General features: G+C 42.5%; 1 protein-coding gene across 1 annotated transcript in view; it reads right to left on the bottom strand.

Annotated features, from left to right (window-relative positions):
• COL26A1 (collagen, type XXVI, alpha 1) overlaps window positions 1-5,273 on the bottom strand; it is a 167,523-nt gene extending 162,250 nt beyond the window's left edge. Inside the window, exon 1 of the mRNA XM_010006030.1 lies at window positions 5,122-5,273. Coding sequence (XP_010004332.1) covers window positions 5,122-5,273 — 152 coding nt within the window. The remainder of the gene's footprint in view (window positions 1-5,121) is intronic.
• Window positions 5,274-17,986: the final 12,713 nt, after the last annotated feature.

Genomic DNA, 17,986 nt, shown 5'->3' on the forward strand with positions numbered 1-17,986 from the left:
CATAAAAGAAGCTCACAGATACCTTCTCTTCTCAGCTTCAAAGAGATTTTAATATTAGCTACTATGATCTTAAGTGGCAGATTCTCTTTTCCAGATAAACCCTAGATATGAATGTGGACACTGATCTGTCCCCAACATGAAACATTATGAAGCTGCTTTCAGCTCTTGTCTCAGTAGCATCCACTCTGTGGGACTCTAGATAAAGGGCATTTCTAAACAGATAGGAGAAGTTTTCTTCTTTGCCAGACCTATTGATTTCCCTGCTTTGGAAACTGAAAAGAACTCTCAAACTTGAAATAACTTATTTGTTGGTCCTCTCAAAATTACTCAAGTATTTGAAAGGGCTATTAAGTACTGGAATAGGCTGCCCAGGGGTGTGGTCGAATCACCATCCCTGAATGTGTTTTAAAAAAATCATATAGATCCAGGGCTACCTTAAAGTAGTTCTTAATTTTCCCCCCTTTATCAAGACACACCCCAATAAAACAAAGATGGGAGTAAATATTCTATGATCCAAGTGTCACAGAACTACTCCTCCCCAGCAAAGCTGTGAAGTTTCTAATCTGATGTGTTTCAATTAGGATTTCAGCAAACTAACAAACTCAGCTTTGAGAAAATGAACAGTTATTGAAAGAGACACATTTGCTAATTTATCCAAGGGGAGCACAAGTTCACTGCCACCCATTGCTTTGCCTCTCCGCTCCCTTTCCTTCCTAGAGCTGCTAAATGAAACCTACATGAGAGGAAATGATTCACACAAGCAGCTGGAAAGGCAAGAAGACAGTAGGAGATTTCCTAAACAAATACAATTTACTGCAGTAACTACAGTCATGTCTGGTATTTCAAAGCCCTTCCAGTGTCATTAGGTCCTTACACTACCATTGGCTTCACTGTCTTAATTGCATTGCAAGTTGCAGCACTGAACCCCACAAGTCAGATGAATATCATATGGCTGCAGAGTCCAGGAAACAAACACCAGATAGGCCAAGGGTTTGGTGATGAGCTTAAGACCTCCTGACCTCTTGGTTACCTGGGTAGGGCACTTCAAAGGGGAATTAGTGCAGAAAACTCAGCATGACACAAATCCCAGTCTGTTTGCTTGACATCCTCACACAGTCCCCAGCAAACCAGAGAGTTCAGGCAATGAACAGACCATTAGGTGGTAGAAGGAATGACTCAGAAAGCAAGATCCTATCAGTAAAAAGAAAGAGAACCACATTTCTCCAGTATGTATAGTTTTATATTCCACAACCATTTAAGAGCCACAAAAGGTTTAGAATTTGGGGCTGAAATCAGGTTCAAAACATCTTTCTCTGGTAAAGAGAGAATTAAGAGACAACTCTCAGGAAAACTCCAGCTATGTGCTCTGAAAGTGCCCTGACAGACTGCATAAATCAGGATACTGATTTATAGATCACATTTTAATATCAAGAACAGGCCTCTACCACAAAAAGACACCCACACTTACTTAGAAGTACTAAAACTTCACCTGAGAGGCTGGAGGTTTTAAGTACTCATCTATAATTACCAGTATAGTCTGGATAAGAACACCTACTTGGACAGTCCTGTTATTTGTAACATCATGGTTCTAATGTTAACTCACAGGAAGACACTTCTAGACTGAGGTGCAAGTGTTTTGAAGATCTACCCTATCACATTTGTTCTTTGTATCCCCCCCAGCTGACTTTTGTGATGCTACTGCAAAGCTGCAGTAAGAAAGTTATCCTACAGAAAAGTTCACACCTGGGGGGTTTCTTACAGGTACCTTCACCTCCCATCCAAAGAGGCTTCCAGTCTAAGCACTGCATCTAGTCTCAGATGCTTCTAACTCTCACACTTGAGTTCACAAGGACTTGATGCACGACTAATTTGAAACTAAAGGAAAATAGGATGAGCAGTTAAGCTGGGAGAACACCAATTCCAAAGACAACTAACACAGATGCAGTATTTCTTTGAGAACCAAGCTACTTCCAGCTTGGGAATAAGCTTCCCTTAACTCATTTAGCTAAGCTTCTCATGTCCAAGTCTGGAGGACAACAGTTTCTGCTTGGCAGACAGCCCTTCCATTCTTATGCTTTGGGCAAGACCCACTTCCCATTCTCATTGCCTTAACACAGTAGCAAGTTAGAAATGCAAGCACTGAATGAGCATTTTGTACAAAACTGCTACAATATCTACAATGCCAACAAGCACTGCTACTTGCATTTCAGTCATTATTACTTGCACAGCCCCTACAGAATTCAAAGCAATTCAAGCACATGCAAAGATAGACTGCAAATGTCTTTGGTCTAATAACCAAAATCTGTCACTAAAGCCAACCAGAAGCTAGAATTTTCCTTTTAGTGAAAGAAACAAAGCAAGCAACATTCCACCAAAACAATTACTCAACAATTTCATTTTTTAGGATGACAGTAATTTTTTTTCCCCTCCAAATTTCTCTTCACACCCCCCAAGCTTTTTACACTGCTCAGGGCCTTAGTTTTCTGGAAGAAAGTGTTCAGCAGTCTTCACAGCCTCAGAAGTCCATCTCTGATACAGCCTGCAACCTGGATACCAAGGACTAAATCAGCTATTAAATTTAGAATGGTTTTCTACGTGGAAGACAAAAGATTCCAACAACTTTTTTTTTTTTCCCCCTTGGAGAAATGCAATTTTTATTACAAGTTATTTATAAATTGATTGCAGATTCCCAGTCAGTTCAATCATGTCTCCTCTTGCTGATCAAGGACAGAAAGACAACTACAGAAACATGTCTTGTGTCAAGAAAACATGTCAGCTATAGGTCACCAATATGCTTCAATGTACCAAAATCTAGGGCTGCTGCAGCAGCCTTCAAGGTTCTGGCCTGCTTCTATTTGTCTGATAATACCCATGAAAAGTTCCAGAAGTCACTGGAAAAAGCACTTACTGGGAAGGTTGCAGAAGAAAAAGTGAGAGAATTGCCATGTAGTGCTATTAACCACCTACCCTTGTGCTCTCCAAAGCCTCTTCAGAGCAGAGGCCAGCAAACTCTGCAGTGATGGGGCTGCTATTGCCTCGAAAAAATGCAGGTGCTACCAAGAGCTTCTGTTTAAATGGCAAAAGTAATGTTGAAGAGTTTTAACAAAAGCTTATACCAGTCAGATTCAGTCATCTGGGAGAAGAAAAAAAAAAAAAAAAAAAAAAAAGGCTTCACACCCACATCAATGTTAGACTTAAGAGCAAAAAGCCTCATTCTTACACAGCACCATATGAAATCCAGAAAAGTACAGCTATCCCAACCTGAAGCTGCACCCTGCAGGAGGATCCCCCCAAAGGTCCAACATTGTGGCTGGATAAAGTTTTCCCACACAGATTTTCCCATCAGAAAGTGAAGCTGTTAGACATTTGCCAACAGCAAAACTCCACCACCCAAGGGGAAATTAAAACAAAAATGTTGCTTCAACGTGTGATATTTGACTTGAATTTTTATTTCAAAACATCCACCAGTGACCTTTTACCTCCCTTCAACTTATTTCCCCCTCTGCTTTGACCAAGAATGGGATACTCTCATATAGCAAAGTTCCACTAGACAAAAAAAAAAACCAAAAAAACCCCAATAAAAACCACCACCACCAAAAAAAACCCCCCCACACAACCCACAAACACCACCCTACTAATTTACCAAACATCATTGTTTAAACCAGCCTTAGATGGTTTTATACAACACTTTATAGACTTGGAGAGGGACGCGTTGCCCTGACAAAGCATGAGTTATCCAAACAACTGAAACATGGGAAAAATCATGCAAGAGTGTGAATTGGGAAAGGTCTTGGTGAGCAGATACAGTCTGCACTCATGTAAGCGTGGTAGCTCTGAACAAAGATCTGCAGGCTAATAGATATATAAGACAAATGACATGTGGTTCTCATTGCAGCTCACGCTTGGGGAAGGGGGTACCTTGGAACAGATCCAGCTGGGATAGGTTTATCCCATTACTCTCCTATAATTTTCTGCTGTTTCAAACCCTTTGACAGTTACTGTAGTTTAACATCACACCCCCTACAGACTGAGACTTGCTTGACAGGCCAGCAAACAAAACCACCCCCACTTGGGGATGAAATATGCACCATATGTGAGAATCGTGCAAGGCATAAGGCTAGCACCCACTCTTGCACTTGGGTGACATGCTTATGTAAATCTGCTGTGTAGATGCCTTATCCCAGCCCCTAGCCCAAAGAATTGTTGCTAGCCTAAGCCCTTCTCCACAGCAGCACAGCCCATGCATACTAGGTATTAGCAAGGGGAGGAGGAAAAGAGGTAGAGACAGGATGGACGAGCTCTGAATATTAAATTCCCCAGTCCTCATTTAAGGGAATTGCAGGAGAAAAAAAAAAAAAAAGCGAAATTCAAGAATAACTGGAATCAGGTTAAGCTACTCTCTTGCTTTATACAGTGAGACTCATTCATGGGAACAGCTGTTTCACCTCTAGAGAAATACCCAGAGAAAACAGAGGGGAGGGGGAAAAGCCTAAATTGTTTGCTCTACTGAAGCAGTAAGATAATGTAAATCAGTTTTGATTTACTGTAAGTTCATAAGAAATAGGTTGGGAGGCAGGCAGAGGAGAAGAAAAGAGTGGGAGTTTTAAACAGCTATTTGAAAGCTGCAGTTCTCAAATAGAGATCTGTAAGTAAGGTTTCTCCTTTGTTGAGCTGAACAAGTTTTTCCTCGCAGCCGAAGGCTGTAACAGTTCCCTCTGCCGGCATCACCAGAGTCCCAGTTCAGGAGGTTTTATGCTCCGGCTGCGGACTGCGCGGGACACACCTCCCCGTGGACCAGGCAGAGCCAACTTCCCCTCCTCGACGGGCTGGGGAACGCAAGAAGAGGAGAGTATGCGGGTTTAATTTACCAAAGACCAGGTCCTCGAATCTCAAGTTCTCCCTGCCCCAGGAGGGACACTGCTGCGGGCAGGTAGGGAGCATCCCCCTCTTCATTTAGGATGGGGCAGCCTGCCCGGCTCCCCGAGGGGCAGCAGCGTAGAAAGCCCCTTGCAGCCTCCTCGGGGACCGCTGCCCGCGGTTGTGCCGTGCCCGTCGCTCCCCCCAGGAGCCACTGGCGGGGCCCAGCCTCCTCGCCGGGGAGGCGGACCCTGTCTTACTCACCGGCGACTGGCGAAGCCGCTGCCCGGCGAGCCCGAGCTCTGCTCTGGGTAGTTGTGCTGCAGGGTTGATGCCGGGAATTGATAGAGGAAGCCAGTCCCTAGCGCACATCCATGCAGGCAGCAGCACCAGGACAAGAAAAGAGCGAACTGCATTTTTGCAAGAGGAGGGTTTTCCTCCCGCCCCCCGCTTTTCCTCTTACACGGCGCGGCAGGCGCGGGGCCCCACCGTGCCTCCCCCGGCCGGGGTCACGGCGGGATCCCACGGCGCGGAGGTGCCCCGAGGCGGCGGCGGCTGCTGCCCGTGCAGGGGGTCCGGGGCCAGCGCGGCTCTTGCGCCCAGGGCGCACACTCAGCCCCGGATGCCTTTTCAAATTTGGCGAGGTTGGCCCGACTCCGTCAAAGGGGGCGTGGGGTTTCGGCGTTAACCCTTGCCAGGCCTCGCAGCATACCCCGCTGCGAAGGAGCTTCCCCGTCGGTGAGGGCGGCTGGGCACCCCGGGGCGAGCCGAGGTCCCGTAGGGGCAGGAAACCCGCCAGGGGAGCATTTGCAGCCAGGCAGGGCTGGCGGCATCACCACAGGCAGCCCAGGCTCAGCAGCAGCCCGGGCTCCAGCTACCCCATCAGCAGGCAGTCTGGACACAGGCAGGGAGTACACCCGGGGAACCCAAGCCCCGATCCCAAACCCAAACCGTCCCTAACACAGATCTCCAGGCTGGTTAACCGAGAGCCAGTTCCAGGGGAACCCACTGCACTTCAGCAGCACACGCCAAGCACCCAAAAGCTGGTGCCTGCTGTCATGTTTCCACTGCAGAATTTACACAGATAAAGTAGGAAATAAATCATTTTTAAGATGCCTGATTCACAAAGCTATCAGTGAAAATGCAATCCCGGTTCCAGTATGTGAATCCTGTTCGTTTTGGCATCACACATAAGCACCCAGGATGGTCCCGAGTATGGAGAATTGCACAGTCAACCCCAGCCACAGACAGAAGGAATGTTTTTACAGTCGTGGAAGGATGTGGGTGTTTTGCAAAGGCAGTACCCTGAGAAGGAAGCCAGCATCAAGACTCCCTCTCCCTACAGCAGCTGCATTTGAGTTTAAAGCCCTTGCATATCCCCCATTTGGTGCCACAGACCCCATTTGCTGGACTTTCAGTGTCCTCTTTTCAGTTGCAGAGGAACCTGGGGCATTGCAACTCCCTGGACAAGCAACTGAACAAAACACCACAGGAAGGATTTCATTTTTAAGATGACACAACTGTGATTCTAAGTTTTTATGCACATATCCTGCAAGCTCACAGTACCCCCATCCAAAGACAGCCCTGATTTACCACCAAAAGCAGGTCTTGCTGGGGGAACCTTGGAGCCTGGGGCTCCCCCCTGGGGCTCTGCAAAGGCAGAGACCTCTTCCCCTCAGTGGCAACACGATCCCTGTGAGATTCCACAGCTGGAAAACGATTCCTACAAGATGCTGGGAAAACGGCTAGGTTCATCCTCCACCCGTGAGTGAGCACCTACCCCTTCCCCCACGGTGCCCACCTCCAGAGTCTGCACACAGAGATAAATAGCCCCTGGCTGGAGCCTGTAGCCAGACAAGTTTAGACTGCAAATGAGGCACCAGGTTTTTAAACAGCCATTGTCATTAATCACTAGAACAAATCACACAAGGAGGCAGAGGTGCTGTCTCCACCACAGCTCAGCATGGCCTCCCTGGGGTTGCCCCACAGCTGCCTTTGGGATGTCCCAGACCCAGGGTTGAAGCAGGCAACGGATCAGCACTCTATGGGCTCCAAGGGAGCTCAGAAAGTCTGGTCCAGCAGCACTGAGCCACCAAGCCACCTCAGAAACAGCAACTGTTTGTTTACAAAAAGCCCTCAGTGCCTGGAGCTGAGACATAACAGGGCCCTCTATCCCCAGCCCTAGCACCCTTCCCTTCAGTTTCTCCTCATCCTCATCAAGATATTCTTCCCTTCCCATCTCCCACTCCCCAAGAAAACACATAGCTCCAAACAACTCACCCGAGTATGTTCAGCCACTCAACCATTTTGTTCAGTCAGCCCTCAGGAAACTTCTGCTTAGCCTGACAGAGTAACAGTAAGAAGCTTGCTCTCTGCTCTCAACTCTCTGTAGGGCTACAAACTGCTCCAAACTCATTCTTCTGCCAAGAAAGCAGCCAGCAACTGCAGCACATCCCAGATACCAGGCACTTCTCTGAGGCTCCACCATCTGTTAATCTGAGTGATCATCCTCAGGTGTGTGTGCACAGCCAAATTGGGCACAGCTGGACCCCCACCAGTTCCAGGATGTGTGCTGAGGGCCTGGTTCAGCTTCTTGTTCAAAACACACTAAATTCCCTTTCCTGATGAGCTGGGATAGATAATTTATCAGTTTTTAGCAGAATTGAACAGAATTACTGTCTTTCTGACCCATTCTTCTGGCTTGGGTTAGCCCTTTCAGAAGCTCCTTGAAGTCTTCAAGCCTTAACAGTCCAAAAGCATTTTATTTTCATGCAAAATTTGCTGCTTCAGCCTTCACTGACTTTGCAAGACCCTAGGAGATATTAAACACAGGTGATTAGAAAAGACATGATTCTGGCAAATTATTAGAGACATCTGTAGGAAGGCAGTATTCTTCCTATTTCATGAGTAGGGAGACTAGAGACCAGGGGTCAAATGGTTTTGCTCAAGCCTGCAAAGAGCTAAAGGCAGATCCAGAAATAGAGCTCAGATCTTCAGGCTCCCATTACTTCTACCCTGTCCCTTATGCACACTTGCTTCTACTCTGTATGGCTGACTTAAAATGAAAATGAATAATTACCTTCCAAGCTGTTTTTGGAAAGAGAGAAGAAAGGGTGATATTGTCTACTGTAAGGGGAGAATTAAAGGTGACGTTTCATTTTAGTCTTTTGGATGTGCATAACATAATCAAACACAATAACAGTACCAAATATTTTTTCTCCCCATGGTGCTTAGGAGTGCAACATATTCTAACAGTTTCTCAAAACTATGTTGATAAATTGGAAACACAGTGATGGAGGTAACAAAGACAGCCAACAAAAACATAATTTATTCAATTTATCAGAGGGACTAACTTTGAGAAGAGAACCCTTGAAATCTGAACAGTCCTATTCTTATAAACCAGACATACTATATTTCAAAACATGAAGCTACACTTTTTGTGTAAGCATAAGCATGTTAATTAAAGATTTGCCCAGGCAATCAGAGCTATATAAATTATTTGGATGTACTTCACCAGCTCACTTCAAGATGGAAGAGGCAGGGTGCATACTGAAAAGCCATGATGCATGGAAACACAGGGAGAAACATTAAAGGAGCAAAGAACAGGTTTTCAATTTAACGACCTTGTTGACTTCATTATCATGAAAAAGCAAGTCCCTGGAGGGCCTTCCTCCCACACACTGCTCACCTTCCAGGCAAGTGAGAGCCTTACACTGTCATGTCAGAAGATTAAGCCGTTGGACATGTGTGGGCACAGGGGGTTTCACATGGTCTGAAGTGGTTTTCAGCTTCCTGGTCCATTGGGTATACCTGAGACATAAGGCATGTTCTTTGAAAACATCTATAATTTCTTTAAACACATACACCATATGCAAGCCAGCCAATAAATGAACTGGGGGGAAATACAGACAATAAAATGAAGATGCAAAGTTCAGTCTGATTTTTGTTCAGTTTCAAAGGAAAAAACTGGAATGATACAGAAAAAGAGGGATTTGTTTTCTACAATGTTTTCAGTTTGAAAGGTGGCTCTGCAAGCAGGGTCCAGCTCCAGGATTGCAATGCCATCTCAACTGTCCAGCACCACTTACAGTATTATAAAAGTCAGTAGTTATCTTAAAAATAGTCCCAATGTTGTTAGAATCATGGCAAATATATTCTGAAAGGCTCATCCCTTAGATTTTGTGAGTGCAGTTTTCATGTGGATACTAGGAAGAGACCAAAGGAAAAGTGTATTTGTTCTAGTTGATAAAACCTTGTGGAGCTTTTATTATGAATTATGAAGCGTCCTTTTGAAGTCAGAATGAAGTCACTGATAAGACCATCTAAATATTAAAAAAAAAAAATAGATAAACCTCTTCTGGCTTCCAAAAATGTCTAGATTATTTCATTGTGACATAGCAAAGCAGTCAAAGAACCTTGGAAAATTAGAAGAAATGGATAAGAGATCAGTAACACTGAGTGTTCAAGATCTCTATTATAAATTAAACTATAAGATTACTGTGTTACTGTACCACATCTATTACTGGGGAGTCAAACCCAACCTGAGACAAACTGAAAATACTGGGGGATTGGGGTGGTTTTTCTTTTAAGATAGGAAGTAGTTTGTGTGTGAAAATTTCTTAAATTTGGCCTGGAATAAATCAATCACAGCTGAACTCAAAATAGAACAGAACTGAAAAAACAACACACACAAGCAGTTTAGCATACAGTAAACACGATAGACAAAGGTATTGTATGAAGCACAAGAAATGACCCAGAAGTTATGAGTTTGGCAAAATTAATTGACCTTAGATGAAAATTCTTCCTGAGTGAAGCACTTGTGTGGGCATTATAAAGGAATACACTCGGTAAGTCAGATTGAAACAATTTAGCAGATGGGAAATCTAGAGAGATCTGCAAACCAAGGACTACTTCCCATGGAACTACACATACTCTGAGCATGATTGTGTCCTGGGAAGAATAATTTAAGTCATCTCTGATGTCAGGCAAAAAATTCTCCTAACTGAACATGCACTGGAGCCCTGATCTGCACAAGCACAGAAAGTTTGTGGACACACCCTCTACCCATCAGACTCACAAAAATGCACACAGGTGTGACAAAACCAAGCTCTATTGCAGTCAGACCCACCAGAATGGAAACATATCCAGAAGTAGCCAGGAAGGACTGCAAAAATTACCTAATCCCACTCCTGGCTAGAAGGCAGGATCTATTATACATGCATTATTGTTGGCACAAATTTTTCTGCCTTCTTCTAAAAGACCTCAAGACAGAAACTGCCTGTGCTCTTCTGAAAATATATTCCAATGTTTTTTGCTCTGTACTGGTAGTTTTTCTTAACATCCAACCTCAGTCTGTTTTGTTGCAATCTAAGCTCTTAATGTCTTGCTTTCTCCGTTATGGATGTAGAAAACTATTCTTTTTGAAGAGACTTTTAATTCCTCAATGTACTTTTGAAAACATTTGAACATCACTCCTTGCTTTCTAGAAGCAAAACAAATCCAACTTGTTCAGACTTTCCCTGTAGGTCATATGTTACATACTTCTGAACCCTTTTGGTATTCTCCTCTGGACTTTCCAGCTGGTTTACGTCTATCTCATTGTATGGCATCCATAACCTATATTTCTCTGCAATACCTCTGCTCTGCTGAAGATCTGCCTTTTTTACATCTGCACATCACTGTTAATCCATGTTTAGTTTGGGATTCTCTACCTTCTCTGCAGAACCGCTAGCCTGACTTTCCCCCAACCTGTATCTGCTAGTTAAAATTATTCCTGCCAAAGCATAGTGCCCTGCAGTTGTCCTTAATGAGTTTCATCTTATTTTATTCAGATCATATCATCAATTTGTCAAGATCACTTGAAATTTTAATCCTGCCTTCCAGTGTTCTTGCATTCAGTTCCAGCTTTGCCTCATCTACAGATTTAATAAGCATGCTCCCTCTTCCATCACTGAGGTCACTAAAGAAAACATTGGGAGGTCTGTTGCCATGTCTGTATCCTCAAACTATGTTCCTGCTCATTAACTGTTCATTAAACATTATTCAGTCACTGAGGGCTGCCTGCTTGCTTGATGCTGTACAGGACATAAACATGGAACTTAAAAACTTTTCAAACTGCAGACAGTCTTGAACTTCTACAACAAAATTAAGTACTTTATAACACACAGTGGAAGGAGCTACCAGACAGCAGACTGCAATTTTCAAAGGATTCACTGACCATAGGATATCCAGATCCAGTGGTATCTAAATGCTTAGCCCATTCAAAAGTCCATCCTGAGTCATGGACTCTCTCTGAATCTCAAATAAGCATGGACTTTCATGACCAAAGAAAGTCTCAATTTTTCACTCCAGCTCTGAAATCCCCCTACCTCTCTGTTTCCTCAGGTTGCCTGACTTGAGCAACCCAACATAAACAGGAGTCTGAGTTCCCTTTCTGTATTGTGCAAGTCACATAAAAGGGAGTGGGGCCAGCCCCATCCTGACAAAATACACAAATAAAGGCACATGAAGAAAGTTGTGCCAGCCACCCTATGGAGCCAAGGAACAGAAGAACTGGAGGGGATGCAACTGGGGAGACTGGAGTCCCCATTCCTCCATGCAGCAAATCTGTATGTCTCATCTATATTTTTCCAGCTTTTATTGATTTTTAACAAATCTCCTAGGAACTTTCCCTGTGAGCTTGGACAATGAGACCTAACCACAATAGTCTGCTTTTCTTAGCAGGTTTTCACAGTCCCCCTAGAAGTTGGTTATGGTACTTCAACAGTCTGTGAGCAGCAAACTGAAAATTACTGCACTGAAGCTATTGTCAAGGGAGCAGCCCCTCCGCATCATGATTCTCCCCAGCTAAAATCTGAAATGACCTCTAGTATTTTCACCGTAGGTGTCTGAAGTTAGTGTCAATTAACAGCAGCTTTTTCCCTTTTCTCACCTAGACCTTCTCCACAAATTCCTTACCTGCCAGCCATCTGTCTTCACACCACTAACTTATTGCCAGTCAGTGACTTCCTGCACCACCTTTGCCTGTGTTGGACCTTCCCACCCCGGCTGCAGGACTTTCTTTTTCCTCCTTGCTCCAGGTGTTTCCCAGAGCCTGCTCCACCAGGGCATTCACTATCTGTGTTACTGGTAATCAGTCAGCCACAATCATAGAATCATAGAATCATAATAACAATCCAACTGTTATATCCATATTTTCCTTATAACTCCATCTTCAGCTTATTGTCCTCTCAAGAACCATGCATCTGGATTCATGGGACCCCACTAGTAACTGATATTACATATTTCTTAAAGCATTCACATGAGCCTCTCCCTTCTCTGTCTTCATTCTTTTCCCAAGATCCTATTTTTCAAATTAAGTCTCCTTGTTTTCATAGACTTTGTCTGTTTCAATGTGATTAATCCCCTTCATTATTTTAAAATCATTGACTGAATCACAGCAAGATCTCTTTTTAAACAATATAATATCAAAGCTCTACAGTCTTGCTTTATAACTCAGAGCTGAAAGGCACAGTATTCTCATTTTCCCTGCTTTATCCCCTTAATCATATCCTTCTTAGGTAGGGTGAGCAGTACTGAAAAGAGCACTCTGAACAAGAACTCACCAGTGTTTTATGTAATAACAGTAACACCTTTTTGATATATACTCTGTTCTTACCATAATGCAGCCCAACATCCTGTTCAGTTGTTGGGGTCTTTTTTCTACAGCTGTGTGTTAAGCTGAGAGCTCTGGGAATTATTTAAAGACAACATTCTCCAGATTTATCATTTCAGTTTCAGGAACATTTTGCTCTGTTCATTCCAAGGGAAGTAATCATATAAGCAAACCCCAAAAATGTTCAGTGGCACTGTCTTGCTCATTAGCTGGCTCTCTCCTCCCTAGAAGCTCTAAGATTCCTCTACAGAAGCAATAAAAAGGCATCTAAGGGGCTAAATACGGAAGAATCATTGTAGACATTAAAGGATAAAGCCACTGCAAGGCAATTGGATCCAAGTATTTCTTGGCTATGCACATCTACACTAATGCTAGCTTAGGTATTCACAGTATACTCTATTGTCACCAATAGATACCATATCTAATGGGCTTGGTATCCAAAATCCACCCCTCTTCCAGGGCCTCTGGGTGGTTTTGTCAAACAAGCATAGTCTGTGCACCTTCCTGAACTGGTTGCATGCAGATTTCCCTCCCCTTCACAGTTCCACTTCTAAATTACCCAAACTGGAACTACCAAATTGTGTTTTGCAAATATCCTGCTCCTTGCATAGATCATGGATCTCTCACCACATTTAAGGCTCTTCATCCCTCTCTGTTTTCTAGTCTGCCTAAGGGAGATCAATCTCTCTTCAGATGCAAACCCAATCCCCAAATAATTATCTGGGACTGCACTGGCTCACAATCCCTCATGCCACTGTGTCTGAGGCAGGAAGGATACATGGGCTGTCAATCTACAACCAGAAAGAATCTGGTTGAACTCCCTGACCTCCCAGAGCCATCAGGCAATCTCTCAATGCCTTCCTTTATAAGGCAGGGTTTAGTGCCACAGCTATTGTAAGGATAACAGGAATTGAATTAAAAGGATATGGTATAAATACCAAAAATAAATACTAAAAATAATGAAAGAAGAGAAGAAAAAATTAAAAGCAGTAAGATGATACATAATCTAAAGAGAGAGATAAATTCTCTTTTTTTTGATAGAAAGGTTATGAGAAAGTCTGCAAGAACTATGACATGTTTAAACCACTTGTTGCCAAAAAAAAAAGAAAAAAAAAAAGAAAAGAAAAGAAAAGAAAAGAAAAGAAAAGAAAAGAAAAGAAAAGAAAAGAAAAGAAAAGAAAAGAAAAGAAAAGAAAAGAAAAGAAAAGAAAAGAAAAGAAAAGAAAAGAAAAGAAAAGAAAAGAAAAGAAAAGAAAAGAAAAGAAAAGAAAAGAAAAGAAAAGAAAAGAAAAGAAAAGAAAAGAAAAGAAAAGAAAAGAAAAGAAAAGAAAAGAAAAGAAAAGAAAAGAAAAGAAAAGAAAAGAAAAGAAAAGAAAAGAAAAGAAAAGAAAAGAAAAGAAAAGAAAAGAAAAGAAAAGCATTTGACCAGATTAAGGAGACTTTTGGTATGTGATGGAACGGTAGGACAAGGCTATCAGCCTCACTGTGTGCCTGGAAAGAAGTGGCTCACAGCAAAATATTTTTTGGCTCAATTTACATCTCGAGGATTTAGCTCTAAGATTGTTGTGAAAAGCCCAGTGCAGTGCCCCAGCTGTAGGATGATGCACTAATTTGCATTAAAAACAGGTGTCCATCTGGCTGGCTGGCTTTCTAGCAGAGCACAGTAGATTTGTCCCAGATTTTCAGTACATGATCTCTAGGTAATACCTTTTTTTAGATGATTCAAGAAAATTAGATAATTATTTTCCATGTTCTGAGCCTTCCCTGAACTGACTGACAATAGATTTACAGAGCTGAACTGTAGGCTGGGTAGGGAGGGAGTCTGGCCAGCTTACAGAGGGAGTGTGTGGACTTTGGAAAAAGTGCTGAAATTCTGGAGCATGGCTGAGAACAACCACAGTCTGTAACATCTGCCCTGGCACCCAGCATTTATGGCTAGCGACCTACTGAGGTGCAGCCTGGCTGGGGAAGAGGAGAGCAAGCAATCTTGATAACCCAACCATTCATCTCCTTAGTTTTCAAGCTGTGTTAGGTAAAGAACTACATTAACTGAGACTCTCCACTGTGTTTATTCATTTTAAATGGCTTTGAGATACAGTTTCTCAGCAAGATCCTGTATAATTAATCTCCATTGTTCTGTATATATTTGCAGAAGGTAACAGCCTCATTAAAATATGGTGTGCTATTAAGAGCAGTAAATATATAGCCTTAGACCTTAAAATGTAATGCAATTAAATAAGAAATATGAACCTAAGGAGGTTAAGTGCAATCAACCACTGACATTTACATTTGATTTGAATTAAAAAATACACACAGAGGAAAATAAAGGGCCTCCATACATACTTGGATGACAGGAAATTCCCTGGATGTAAAATAGTAAATTTAAGAATGGAGAATATAAAGGTCTAGTTCAAATTAAAGATTTTATGACTGAGGACTCCATTAAATCTTTGAACACTTACAGTAAAGAGTTTGGAATGCTTCCAGTCCAATTCTTTGTGTTCTCACAAGTGAGAGATTATACTTCTGAACTTCTATGGCAAAAGAAAGAGAGAGTGATTGTATTAATCCATCTAAATCCAGAGCTTGCTAATTAAGATGAAAACTATAACAATCTGTGCTTAAGTGAAACAGAGTATTTTTATAACCCAGCTCAGGGCATCACTAGCCAAGCCAAAAGTAGAAGATTTAAGTTTTCAAATTATTGAAGATCAATAAAATAACAAATCACTTACTACTACATAATCAACTATCTGTACTAAATACGGACTCTTTTGTAGTGCTCAGTCTACTTTGTTTTTTATATTTCTAAGACATTCCTCATGGTATTTAAAATACACAGTGGAACATGCTGCTTCTGACTCTACCTTCTAATTGAAGATCTGCAAGGACCTTCAAATGCAGCAAGTCGCTAGTGGCAGGCCACATGCAATCAAAATGCCAGTCTCACACAAATGGGTATTTGTAGCTATAAGATTTTAAGGAGGACCTTTCAAATGAGGAGTTTGCAAGTGAGACAAGCATTGGAAACTAATGTACTACTTAGTGCAGGTTTCAGAGGGAATCAAGGCAAAATTATCAACATTAGAGATTTGTCAGTTGAGGGTGTAGTCAAGCATTCATCACCGGTACACGTACCTAAGCAAAGCAGCAAGGATTGGAGATCTTGTTCCAGACTCCTCTAAACATATTAATTACTGGTATAAATCCGTTGTCTCTCATGGCACACTGCCAAGAGGTAATTGAGCTTTAAATGTAAATTCATGTGAGACATCTGAAAAGACAGATGATTTGGCCCAGTATGTTAGCAGAAACACAATGCCTGGGAGGACCACGGGGTTAAGAAACTCCTGGGTTTGGCCATAAACTCCAAAGTAACACATAAGTCAAATCAGAGATGAAAATGAGAGAAAACAAAATCTTCCTGTCAGTAGGATCTCCTTTCCTATAGGACCACACGGCAGTCCCTTTAATGTCAACACATGCCTTTTTGCTTGCTTTCTATGAAGTCATTGAGGGTCTGGCCTTGAGTGAATAAATAGATCAGACAAAGTTAATAAATGCAAGCTCTTTCCAGACCAACAGGGGTGGCAGACAGCACAGCTGTCAGTAAGAAACAAAATTTACTTTGAAATTTTATATTCAAAACAAAAAGCACACCGGTCTCATAGAAAAAGTTCCCTGAGCCCTTGGAAATCACAACAATTATCCTTTGATTGTCTTGTTTCACTACCTTCTAGTCTACCATCTAGGAAACGTTTTTTACCAAACATGAAGAAAGGTTTTTCACCTAGCCCAACAAGGCTGCCATGCTCTCTTCAAAGAATAAAGGGTGCCAAACACATCGCAGCACAGTAGTTCTCATTTTTCACCATCAGGCTGCATTTCTCTTTGCTCTCACAAACAGGTATTGAGAACACCATGTTTAAGATGCCTGACTAATGGCATGATGATATGCACATTTAATTCAGTGTACATATATGCAGTAGCTGAAAGAGATGGTCTCATCCTTGTCCCACTCAACCATGTCACCAGTGGTCCTTAGTACCTTTTTTTCTGTTAGGTTTATGAGTAGTTATGCAGTGAACAGGTTCAGGGAGCAGATTTTTACATTTTTCCAGAAGCATCATTGTGTAGTTTTCAACTGAATCAGTTCCATCTACACAAGATTGTTAGACATCATGAATGTAACGAGAACATAACATTTCAGTATTGCAATTCCCACAAAGAGCCGAGTCTCTATTTACAAACGCAAATTATCTAGGCTTTAGCAGAAATACTTTTGCTTAATGTTTTTTTTCCATGGAAAAATTGAAACTTTCTCCTGTGAAGGGCAAAGAAGACCCTCTGAAGGGTTCTCCTGCTAACACAATAAACATCCGGGGGTTCTTTCCTCTCAAATGCTATTTTTCTAGAGGGGTTCCCTATGATGAATTAGAAGTCCCAGTAGATCATGGCAAACAATCCTGCATACCACATCTTAAGAAATGGGTCTTCTTGGAACAGATCGGTTTGGTCTGCCTTAACGCAAACAAGTTAACACCACATTATCAAATGCACTGAGGTCACCAACCTCCATCAGATGATCTGCTTGATCCTTTTCAGACAAAAAAGGAAAAAGAAAAAAGCTTGGATTCCTTACAGAAATCTGAGTGCTCCAAGCTGGAAGCAGTAGGCTCAGCCACTCACAGCCCACCCACCTACAGATCAAGATGGACTGGAACAACCTCCTCCATAAGCCAGAAAAGTGAAGGGGGTTGGGAGGTGGGAGGAAGAGTTTCATATTTCATCTACCACTTCTAATAGAAAACAGAACATGGTGGGGGTTGAAAGGAAAATGGCAAATCCCTGGAGATCCTAAGTGTTGGCCTTGTGAGTCAAAACTGTCAATCACACTGTGTCCCCTCCAACTAGTGCTTCAAAAGGGAAGAAAGGAGGCAATGGACTGGCACGTTTAGCCACTAGGTGTTACTGTTGTTCCACGGAACGTGATCAGAGCAAACCGTCAGAGACATCTGCAGCAGCACCTTAAGATTTAAACCATAGAAACTAAATCCTACTTCTGGATTAACGTATTGTGACTCAAAAATCAGAGCACTTTGCTGTGTTTTCTTGGGGGGTCACAGAGGTAGACTGCTGCTCCTTGTGTTTTCTTTACACATCACTGCATAAATGGAGCAAGTCAAATTCACCCCTTGGGAACTTTCCCTGACTTAGATGAAGGTACATAGGGAAAACTGGGCTGCTTAAGGTGTCATTGAGCTCATGTCCACTGGTCAGGAAAACACATTGGCTGGGAGTTGTCTGCCTCCCTGGCCACAGCCTGCACTGAAACTTAGAGGCATTTTCATTAATCCTAGATCTGCTGTCAGCCAGGTGAGCTCCTCAGGCAAGTCATTTAACCTTCAACTGCTTTTGTTTCTCTGACTGTGGAATGGAAATAAAGACCCTGATCTCCTCTGGGAAGGACTTTGA

This window comes from Chaetura pelagica, unplaced genomic scaffold (assembly GCF_000747805.2).
Source record: "Chaetura pelagica isolate M959 unplaced genomic scaffold, ChaPel_1.0 scaffold49, whole genome shotgun sequence".
Lineage (NCBI taxonomy): Eukaryota > Metazoa > Chordata > Aves > Apodiformes > Apodidae > Chaetura > Chaetura pelagica.